The sequence below is a fragment of the Salvelinus alpinus genome, chromosome 10 (genome assembly GCF_045679555.1).
Source record: "Salvelinus alpinus chromosome 10, SLU_Salpinus.1, whole genome shotgun sequence".
Classification (NCBI taxonomy): domain Eukaryota; kingdom Metazoa; phylum Chordata; class Actinopteri; order Salmoniformes; family Salmonidae; genus Salvelinus; species Salvelinus alpinus.
The window spans coordinates 70,546,088-70,556,441 of record NC_092095.1 but is presented as its reverse complement, the minus strand read 5'-3'; the positions used below and the strand labels follow the sequence as shown (position 1 = coordinate 70,556,441).

General features: G+C 44.7%; 2 protein-coding genes across 5 annotated transcripts; one reads left to right on the top strand and one right to left on the bottom strand.

Moving 5' to 3' along the window:
* Positions 1-125: 125 nt before the first annotated feature.
* On the bottom strand, positions 126-5,221 carry rbbp7 (RB binding protein 7, chromatin remodeling factor). Of its 2 annotated transcripts, none has more exons than XM_071330829.1 (12): positions 5,005-5,221; positions 4,477-4,621; positions 4,018-4,166; positions 3,599-3,772; positions 3,264-3,379; positions 2,928-3,088; positions 2,222-2,348; positions 1,927-2,004; positions 1,540-1,616; positions 1,330-1,387; positions 957-1,067; positions 126-759 (listed from the first exon to the last, which is right to left on the bottom strand). In XM_071330829.1, exons 1-12 carry the CDS (start codon positions 5,018-5,020, stop codon positions 691-693), a joined length of 1,281 nt encoding a protein of 426 aa, XP_071186930.1. In that variant the 5' UTR covers positions 5,021-5,221; the 3' UTR covers positions 126-690. The 2 variants fall into 2 exon arrangements, with proteins under 2 accessions (XP_071186930.1, XP_071186929.1); XM_071330828.1 differs by having other exon boundaries at positions 1,540-1,620; positions 1,928-2,004; positions 5,005-5,208.
* zrsr2 (zinc finger (CCCH type), RNA-binding motif and serine/arginine rich 2) lies at positions 5,221-10,284 on the top strand. 3 transcript variants are annotated; one of them, XM_071330816.1, is made up of 11 exons: positions 5,221-5,494; positions 5,713-5,801; positions 5,951-6,017; positions 6,405-6,513; positions 6,659-6,745; positions 7,243-7,281; positions 7,450-7,562; positions 7,869-8,082; positions 8,196-8,251; positions 8,386-8,495; positions 8,627-10,284. In XM_071330816.1, the coding sequence occupies exons 1-11, from the start codon at positions 5,451-5,453 to the stop codon at positions 10,117-10,119; spliced, it is 2,421 nt and encodes an 806-aa protein (XP_071186917.1). In that variant the 5' UTR covers positions 5,221-5,450; the 3' UTR covers positions 10,120-10,284. The 3 variants fall into 3 exon arrangements, with proteins under 3 accessions (XP_071186917.1, XP_071186919.1, XP_071186918.1); XM_071330818.1 differs by lacking the exons at positions 5,221-5,494; positions 5,713-5,801; positions 5,951-6,017; positions 6,405-6,513; positions 6,659-6,745 and adding an exon at positions 6,765-6,983; XM_071330817.1 differs by lacking the exons at positions 5,221-5,494; positions 5,713-5,801; positions 5,951-6,017; positions 6,405-6,513; positions 6,659-6,745 and adding an exon at positions 6,765-7,008 and having other exon boundaries at positions 7,183-7,281.
* Positions 10,285-10,354: the final 70 nt, after the last annotated feature.

Genomic DNA, 10,354 nt, shown 5'->3' with positions numbered 1-10,354 from the left:
ATACGCGAATGATCCAATCGTCGACATTGTCAGAAGCGATGTCAGTCTGACGTATGTAGCGAATAATTCAGTTGGAGTTAGACATTCTTAGGTGATTATAGAAGAAAAAAAATGAACCCACTTAATTTAAAAGTTACAAAAAGTACTTTATTGCAATTTCTGCACAAAACAAAAATCCAAGGTTGAAAATGATTTAGTCACTTGCCTCAGTCAAAGCAGAAACAATGCCAAAGGAAATCCTTATTTAGACAGGTGGAAAAGAACCCCTGCTTTACCAAGTGCATTTGTTGAACTGTCCACCTGCATGGTTCAGTGGCATCACACAGATGAGATTATCCTTTTATAAACAACTTCTATACACTTTGGGCCAGTTTCCTGGACAAAGAGTGCCTAGTCTTGGACAAAGAGTGCCTAGTCTTGGACTAAGAAGCACATCCAATTGTGAATATCCATTGGACATGCTTTTAAGTTAAGGACTACGCTTAATCTGTGTTCAGGAAACTAGCCCTTTGTACCTGTAAGGGCTGCTTGATCAATATATCAAATCCAGAAGAAAGCTTCTATATGGGAAACAGAATGTCTGTCAGGTAGAGATGGAGGCTACAATGTGAAATACTGTACAAGAGGAGAGAGATGCACCAGGAGGTGGTTGGTGGGTTGGGCCGGGGTAAGGTGGGGTGGAGTAGGCGGTTACGACCCTTGACCCTCCAGCTCTGAAGCAGGGGTGTCAGGCTCCTCATCATTATAGATGTTCTCAGCCTAGAGAAGGAAATTGTTACATCAGTTCACAGTTAAAGGATTTACAATTACTTTAACTGGTTAATAGGATCAACACAGACTTATTATTGAATTCACTTTCAACAACAAAATGTAGACAAAAGTTAGAACACCACCAGGGTTAAGTTTCGTGAAAGTGCGGAAGCAAACGTACTTTATTTCGACGACAGTGTACTCACCATTTGCCAAACCTGCATGATGTTATCCTCGGAGACGGAGCAGATGACCCATGGCTCGTTGGGGTTCCATGTGAAATCAGAAATCTTCGCTGTGTGTCCTCCATGGATGAACTGACAAGATAAAACAAGTCCGCAGGATGAGTAATATGCCGAAATATAACCTCCCTATAGGCCACCTGTCCACTCTCCTATTTATTTAAAAACTTAGGGGTAGGGTTGCAAAACTCAACTTCCCCAAAAATGTTCCGGTTTTCCAGAAATTCTGAAAGAATAGACCGGAAATCCAGGGAATTTTTTGGGAAGGTTGACAGATTTTTGCAACCCTACTAAGGAGATAAAGGTCATAATTGCGGATGATGTGTCTATCACTCACCAGGAGTTCTGGAGGTCCGTCCTCTGCATCTTCAGCAGACTGTTCCTCTCCGATTTTACTGGGGACCGACAAGACAAAACTGTTTCAACTACATCATCATCCTCCTATCAGACTACACTGTTGATGAACCCCCCCTCAGGGCAATTCAGCGGAGCAAACTAACCAAAAAGGCTAGTCCAGTTAACATGCTCTGCATTCGTCGGTCTTTACCTGAGATCCCATACGTTGAGCCTTCTATCTGTGCCGCTGGAAGCCAGAATGGTTTCGTTGTGAGGGGACCATTGCACCTGCCAAAGAAGTCAGTAAAGCACTGTCAGTGCAATAAACTCCAGCTCAGCACAACGGCTACGAGGGACACCAACACTTGAAAAGGAGATGTAAATCAAAGCGACTACCCTGGTTAAATAAATAAAAAAGTTGAATGGGACGCCAACAAAGCCTGGTAGCTTATCCAGACTCAACAAAGCCTGGTAGCTTATCCAGACTCAACAAAGCCTGGTAGCTTATCCAGACTCAACAAAGCCTGGTAGCTTATCCAGACTCCCAATTCTATTGGTTCAGAGGGATTGAGATTGTTTACTATTTATGGAGTATTACCTGGAAGATTTCATCCTTGTGCGATTCGAAAGAGTGGAGCTTCAGTTTGAGGTTACGCAGATCCCAGAGAGCAACAGTCTGAGTTACAAAAGGAGAAAGAAAACATTTAGCAACGGTAAATAAATTAAAACATCATTGGACTACTGTCCAGTATGATATATACTTCTTGGTCATGTGATTTGTGACCTGACCACTTCGTTTCCACCATTGTGCACAACACTCAAGCACTTGATGTGAGACAGTGGACGGACCGATTATTTTTTGTTGTTGTTGATAAACACAAAAAGGTACAGACCTTGTCTGCTGAGCCGGTGGCTAGGATGAACTCGCTGTAGGGGTTGAAGGACAGACAGTTGACCTCTGCAGTGTGGGCATCCACTGCATGGCTGGGCTTGGACGTGTTGTTGGACCGTGTGTCCCAGCTGAGACAGATGTCAAAGGTTAATGACAGGGGTTCCTAAACTCCCCCCCCCCCTTCCAGCATTGGGGAACATCAAGCGCACCCGCGGGGTGCAAATAACATTTTGCTGTTTTAAAGCTAATTGTTTTGCAATTCTATACATTTTGCCATGTCTAATGTGTATTCATGTGAAATGACTGAAATTACAACAATATCTATGGGCTAAATGTTTTTTTTTTTAAACATTAGCTGACATGGGCTAGTTGATCTGGACATTTCTGACAAGTTATAAATAGCTCTAAGGTATGCAATGACTGGAATACTGATTTCAAAATTTCGTATTGCAACTTTCAAGAGTAAGTTTAAAGCCATTCTGAGTTCCTTATAAATAAAAACTTAATTAAGGGACAGTTAAAAGAATCAGAGCCATCCAGTTTAATTCAAATAACTTTTCCTTAGAGATCTTTTCGTGTGGAAAGGTTAAGGCTACACACTTCACATAGACACTGGATGTAATGATTAGTTACAGCTTGAAAGTATCAGATTGTGTGTGAAAATATATTGAGAGCAAAAAAATGATAAAAAGAGAACGCTCACTTACATCATCAGTTTCTGGTCATCGGCCACAGAGCCAAACAGTGATTCGTGGAGCAGGTGCCAGGAGACGTCCTCCACCACTGCAGTGTGACCGGTGAAGATCGTCTTAGCATCCACTATCTTCCCCTCCTTAGGACCAGCACCGATGTCCCACAGGCAGATCGTCTGGAGATTAAACATTTCAGTGCACTTATTAACAATATATAGTAGTTTGTCTAGATCTAATGCGTTTGCTTAATAACAATGCAAAAACGCTTTCATTTTCAGTGAAAGCCACAATGTAGCTTGAAATGATTAAAATGCACAGGGGGAAATGGTGCGTAGAGAGAGAGACACTTACGTGGTCATCAGAAGCACTGAGCAGGTTGCCACTGAGGTTGGGGTTCCAGGACAGGCCGTAGCCCTCCTTCTGGTGGCCCCGCAAGCGCAGGTCTGGGCTGCACTCACCACTGGGGTCTATGAGAGGGAGAGACAAGATGGTAGAAAAATGTTATAAGACCAGAAAACGGTCAAATACATATCAAGTTACTACTTTCAGGAACCGGATTAAAAAAAAAATCCTGGTCGGATGGAACCGTTCCAAAAGTGCAGACTCAAACATTTGAGTCACTTCCAATAGCATTTTGATTTGTTTTTAAGAGCAGTGATGTATTTACCAGATGTGTATTGTCTCACCTGGTTTGGAAGGGTGCTTGGTGTAGTCAAAGACCAGTACGTCTGAGGTGGGGGTCTTGGTAGCGATGATGCAGGGGTTCTGAGGCATGTACCTGGCCCGGTTCACTTCACCCTCGTGGTTTATCTTGATCTCAATCTCTATCTTTCCACTCACTGATCCAAAACCTCCAAATTCTGAGGAAGAAATACTGCATGTTCAGCATATTTTCTCAAGAGATAAAATGTTCACTTGTGCCGGTAACATCTTGACTTATAAATATGCATATAAGGCCAGATTTCCAGACACAAAAAACACCCAATGGAAAATGTCTATTCAAATTATTTTTAAATCCAGGACTAGGCTTAATCTGTGTCCGGGAGACCATCCTCAAATGTAGATCATTTTTTGGGGAGAAGAGACCATACTACGACGAACATACCTGCTCCTTTTTCACTGTCGTAGTGGGACGCATCAAACTGGGCGTCATCGTTGGGGACCTGTACGCTGGCGATCACCAGGTGATTCTGCTCATCTGACGTGTGAGTTCCCAGTACCAGCCTGTGAACCGCGTAGTCCTTTCCATCCGGCCTGCACAGAGAGACAGACACATTCAATACTGCCATTGTGTGTGTGTGTCTGAAATGGCACACTATTCCCTAGAGTGCACTACTTTTGACAAGAGACCTATATAGTCAAAAGAAGTGCACTGCTATTTCAGAAGCAGACACCACATGGCAAAATAACATGCTTTTCTAGACTGAACTAGAATGGCTGACAAGGAAGGACAGGTTGGTAGAGAGAATACCACAATGTTCAGTATATTAGGTAGGTCAGCACACAGTTTATGTTGAGCGCACCAAGAGGAACAGAAATGGTGACGTAGCATTGGCTACTGTACCTGTTGACGTCAGGTAGCCACTGCACAGTGAGACTGGGCCACTCCAGCGCGTGGGTCATCACCAGGTCATAGAGGAAAGGAGTATTCTTCTTCCAGATTTTGTATTCTTCATTGATCACCCGCTCCTCAACTGCATCGTCGTACACTAGAACAGTGAAAGAAGCAACACTTACACAAGACTACAGTGGACTGACCGCAGTTACTACCAAGGCTAGCGTAACGTTGGGATTTACTGCATTCCTGTACCCTCGGGCCAGTTGTCCCTCATTTGCATGTTACACAAGCAAGCGGGCGGGCTGTCAATGTTGAGCTAGATAGCTAACCATTTATTTAGCAACATAGCTAACTAATAGTTTATCTAAATTCTCAATTTATGGAGCACAGATAGTAAACCCAGGCCGAAAGTATGCAGCCTGTGCTGGTTAGCATAGCTAGCTAACAGACCGCACTTTTCATTTGGCTAACGTTATGCATCCAGTCGCGCACACAAAGCATGCATGAAATGAACCGAGCCCATCAAATCCTTACCTTCTTTATCCGCCATGTTTGGGTTTTGGGTGCTCCTGCAATTGAAGGTCACCCGTGGGTTTGCCCGAAAGCAAGGTAACTAGGTAGCTATTCTATATTATTCGCAAAAGGCCAAAACACAGCGGAATTTGTTGACCACTCAAAATCCCTCTTTCTTTTATGCGCGCATCCGAGGATGGAGAGCACAGCGCATGTGTTCTCACAAAAACGTAGTAACGGCGCGTGCGCAGATATGACCAGGAAGTGATTTATCATCGAACAATCTAAAAATTAATGCGTGCGCTGAACATTTTCGAAGACAAATGTAAACGTTTATGGCGACAGTACAACGGAACGATTCATACGGTGCAAGTCATATTCGTTTGAAACGATTTTGACAAACATTTCAAACGAAGAGGGACATTTTCAACTTTGACCCCTGACGAATTGAATGAGTTTTCTGCAAAATGGCAGCGTCAATACCTTCTGCGGTGTCCGCACCCTCATTGGGGTATGTTAAGATAATTGGCGTTACTCTGATGTTGTTATGTCATGTAAACTTAATTGATATGCATGGTGGTGCCAAAAAATCACACCGTAGTGCTGTAAGTTAGCTAGTTACGGTAGTCAAGAAGATAACTAACGTTAGCAAGCTCGCAGTGACTGTGTTGACAAACACTGAATAGATAGTACCTTAGACAACCCATGTCTTGTTATATTTCCCCACAGTCAAAAACGCAGGGCATCTTTGAAGAAGAAAGAAAGAAGAAAACGAAAACGCCAAGCTCTCGCCAAAGCCCAAATCAGAGAATCTGGTGGTATGTCACAGTGGTTATATTTGAAAATCCTACATGATATTCTCTACTACCAGCCAGTTGTTTATCAGCATAATTCCCGACGGGGACTATGTATTCTGAATGTCTAACCATCCACTGACGAGCTCTAATTCATCTCCCTAAACACTTAGAAAATGGAGATGATTCTCCACCAGAACAAGATGATGATGATGAGGAAAGGAAGGCTGAGGAAGAAAGGTAGTAAATATTTCTACAGTTATAAGTTGATAAGCAATGGCAATTTTTTCAGGGTCTGTAATATTGTTCCATGTGTCCTGTATTCAAAAAATTGTCAGACTCCAATCACCCAAGTCACAAACTGTTCTCTCTGCTACCGCACGGCAAGCGGTAGTGGAGCGCCAAGTCTAGGACCAAAAGGCTCCTTAATTAACAGCTTCTACCCCCAAGCCGTAAGACTGCTGAACAACTAATCAAATGCCCCCCCTGTTTTTACACTGCTGCTACTCACTGTTTATTATCCATGCATAGTCACTTTACAAATTACCTGGACTAACCTGTACCCCCACACATTGACTCGGTACTGGTACCCCCTGTATATAGCCTCGTTAATTTGATTTGATTCAGACGGCGACAAGACCAGGAGTGGCTGGAGAGGGAGAGGCTTGCCCAGCAGGAATTCAGACTCCGGTGGGAGAGGGAAGAAGCTGCAAGGAAGAGACAGGAGGAAGAGGAGGTACAGAACTGTCACAATGTAGAATGGCACCCTATTCCCTAAGTTTAACCAGAACTCGGGCCAAAAGAAGTGCACTATAAAGGGAATAGGGTGCCCCCCCATGCTTCACTGAAATAATGTCTGTAACCGCTTTCCATGTCTGCAGGCGAGGATAAAGCAGGAATGGGAGGCCCAGCAGAGGAGAGAGGAAGAGGAGAAGGAGCAGAAGCAACAGGAGAAGAGAGACAGAGAGGTGAAACGTGCACCAGGACGATAAACGCACAATGGAAGAGCTTACATATCCTCTTCCTTTTGTATTTTGGTCACACAATGGTTTTAACGTTTTTAAAAATATTACACAGTAATGTGTCTTTTGTGTGTGAAAGAAGTGTTTTACCTCAGACATCCACTTGTATCCATGTATTTTTCCTTAACTGTGATACACGCAAAGACCTTAACTAAGATACACACAAAGAGGGATACTCCTACAGGTCTGTGCTGCCATGGGACAAGGATGTATCTTTTATCTCTGGATTTGTTTCCTCGTGTCATCTGGTTATTCTCATACTGCTCAGGGACAAAATACACACACACACCTTTGCAGTTCTAATGTCTAGTGTCTTTGTACAAAGACATATTTTGTGGCTCGCTTTCAACCACTGGTAAGAGATTCTTGACTTGCGGTAACAGATATCCAGATATGCCACTGCAGGTTTTCACCAGCCCATCCTATGTTTGCACCATTTATAGGAAGCTGTACAGAAAATGTTGGACCAGGCTGAGAGTCAGGTATGAAAAAACAAACCAAATGCATATTGCATACCAAGTTTATGTTTGGAAAGCAGTCTTGACTGTCTTTGATGGAACATTTTCTGTAAACCAGTTAGGTGTTACACAAGGATGAGTTTGCAATTATTAAAGAAAAAAATCTATTCTACTTCCTTTTTTTGAGTGTAGCTGGAGAATGGGGGTCCCTGGAGAAACCCTGAGGCTCCAGATTTTGGTACGGAGCAAGACCGGGCTAACTGCCCCTTCTTCCTCAAAACTGGAGCCTGCCGCTTTGGCGACAGGTTGGTAATGGTTCTAAATAGGAACACATTTCATTTTTTAATTGTATTTTTATAATTAATTTTTTATTATTTGTATTTTATAATTTTTAGTTTTTAATATTATTACTATTATTATTTGTATTATTATTTTTAGCTAGGATAGTCCACCACCATTTTCCAGGGAGTCCTGGGAAGTGCATTCTTGTTAATTTTCCTCAAATGAGGCTTATCTTTCAGAATACTGCATAGCACACAGTCATTTGTATACCATATTCTCTTTATATTAGCGTTCAACTAATGAAATCTTCTGCTTACCTGATTGGTCAGGTGCTCTCGTAAGCATGTCCACCCCCTGTCCAGCCCTACTCTGATGATCCGGGGGATGTTTGCGACTTTCGGGATGGACCAGAGGTCACGGGACGACTACGATACAGACGCCTGTCTGGAGCACAGCGAGGAGGAGGTGCAACAGCAGTTTGTGGATTTCTACGAGGACGTACTTCCTGAGTTCAGGACTGCTGGCAAGGTGGTGCAGTTTAAGGTGAATATGGTGCTGTCTTGCTGGACTGGAAGGAGTGATTCAATGGAAAGGAGACCTATCCACTCTGAGGGGCAATGAATCAAACTTCTCTCTCGTTTTGTCTCCGTCTTTAGGTCAGCTGCAACTTTGAGCCACATTTGAGAGGAAATGTTTATGTCCAGTTTGACAAGTAAGTAAACGAAGCAACTTGTGAAAATGGTCTGACAAGTTTTGTAGGTGAAGAAACAATGGTGTTTCTCAATTTTGAGTCATCAAGTAGTGTATCTTTACGGTGTATTTCCTCTTTGCTGTCTGTGTCTTTAGAGAGGAGCAGTGCAGAGAGGGCTTCATGATGTTCAATGGAAGATGGTACGCTGGTAAACAGCTCCAGTGTGAGTTCTCTCCTGTCACCAGATGGAAGACTGCTATATGTGGTGAGTGAATGGAACACAAAAGTACAACTGAGAACCACAACCTACACTGATTTTTACAGAATCATGCTAGTCATAAGTTGCGTATATTATTAAGACCCTAGTGTTTGTTTGATTGCCGTGATCCTCCACAGGTTTGTTCGACCGACAGAAGTGTCCGAAAGGAAAGCACTGCAACTTCCTGCACGTGTACCGTAACCCTGGAAATGAGTTCTGGGAGGCGGACAGGGACCTGCACATGTCCCCCGACCGGGGAGGAGGGGGTACCGGGTCTTTCGCTGGGGGCCGGTTCTCTGAGAGGAGTAACCGCTCCTCCTGGACCGAGAGGTCACAGAGCCGACGGGGGGAGAGGAGCAGGAGGAGTAGGAGCAGGGAAAGCAGAATAGCCCAAAGGAGAGCCAGTGTTCAGAGTGACAGGTCCTGGACCAGTCGTACCAGCACAAGACCCAGGTCGAGGAGTAGGGACAGAGATAGGAGAGACAGGAGCAGAGATAGGAGGGACAGAGGCAGGAGCAGGGACAGAGACAGGCGGGATGGGAGTAGAGACCGAGATGGGAGCAAGAGAGAGGGTTGGAAGGGTTCACCCACAGAGGCTAGTAGGGGGAGATCCAGGTCAGCCAGCCCCGGAGAGTCCTCCAAAAGGAAGAGACAGTGGAGCAGGAGCCCTGGAGAGTCCTCTAAGAGACAGGGGAGCAGGAGCCCTGGAGAGTCCTCCAAAAGGAAGAGACAAGGGAGCAGGAGCCCTGGAGAGTCCTCTAAGAGGAAGAGACAAGGGAGCAGGAGCCCCGGAGAGTCCTCTAAGAGGAAGAGACAGGGGAGCAGGAGCCCCGGAGAGTCCTCTAAGAGGAAGAGACAGGGGAGCAGGAGCCCCGGGAAAACATCCCAAAAAGACAAGCAGCCAGCCGACGACAGCAGCGCCACAGCTCCAACACGCCACAAACACTCCAAAAAAAGCAAAAAGAAGAAGAGCAAGAGGAGGAAACCCAAGAAGGACAAAAAGAGCCAGTCGCCTGGGGGTCAGAGTTCATCTGCAGAGTCAGGGAAGGAGTCTTGGGACGAGGTGAAACCCTCTCTAAACCTTGATGTAGACAGCAGTACACGGACTCCTCATGATGTAGACAACACTACCCAGGAGACTGTGGATGTAGACACCACTACCCAGGAGACTGTGGATGTAGACACCACTACCCAGGAGACTGTGGATGTAGACACCACTACCCAGGAGACTGTGGATGTAGACACCACTACCCAGGAGACTGTGGATGTAGACACCACTACCCAGGAGACTGTGGATGTAGACACCACTACCCAGGAGACTGCCAGGGTAAATGCCATACTTAGTCTCATGTTGTCGGAGCCTCTTGATAATGCCAATGCAGTCACTTCAGACATACAGACCCAGGTCAAGGAGGAGGCTGAGGATCCCTGTCCACCTATTGTCCCCTCTCCTAGCCCTGGGGATGTGGACATCGCTCAGACTCCTGGGGCCACGGACAACAGTACTCCTGAGGCAAACGCACTCTCCCCAGACCTCCATAGTATCTTCCTCAAGCAGGAGTATACCTCTCTACCCAGTGTGCCTGAAGAGGAATGTGAACAGGATTCCCCTGACAATGATGAACCATAGTGGAATTAAATAGTGTTCTGTATGGACTTCACCGTGACTGCTATGGCCATTTTGAAGTGTACACTGTTTATGCATTGACTGTTTTCATTTCAATGTTCACCAATGCACTGCTCAACCTAGCTTTTACAAATGTAAGATGTGACCATTAAATGTTTTTATACATTATGTATATTTTTGTCAAAAGTAACTTGAGAGCATTTGCTCTTTGACCTCCAATTGAACCTTGTTTCCTCCA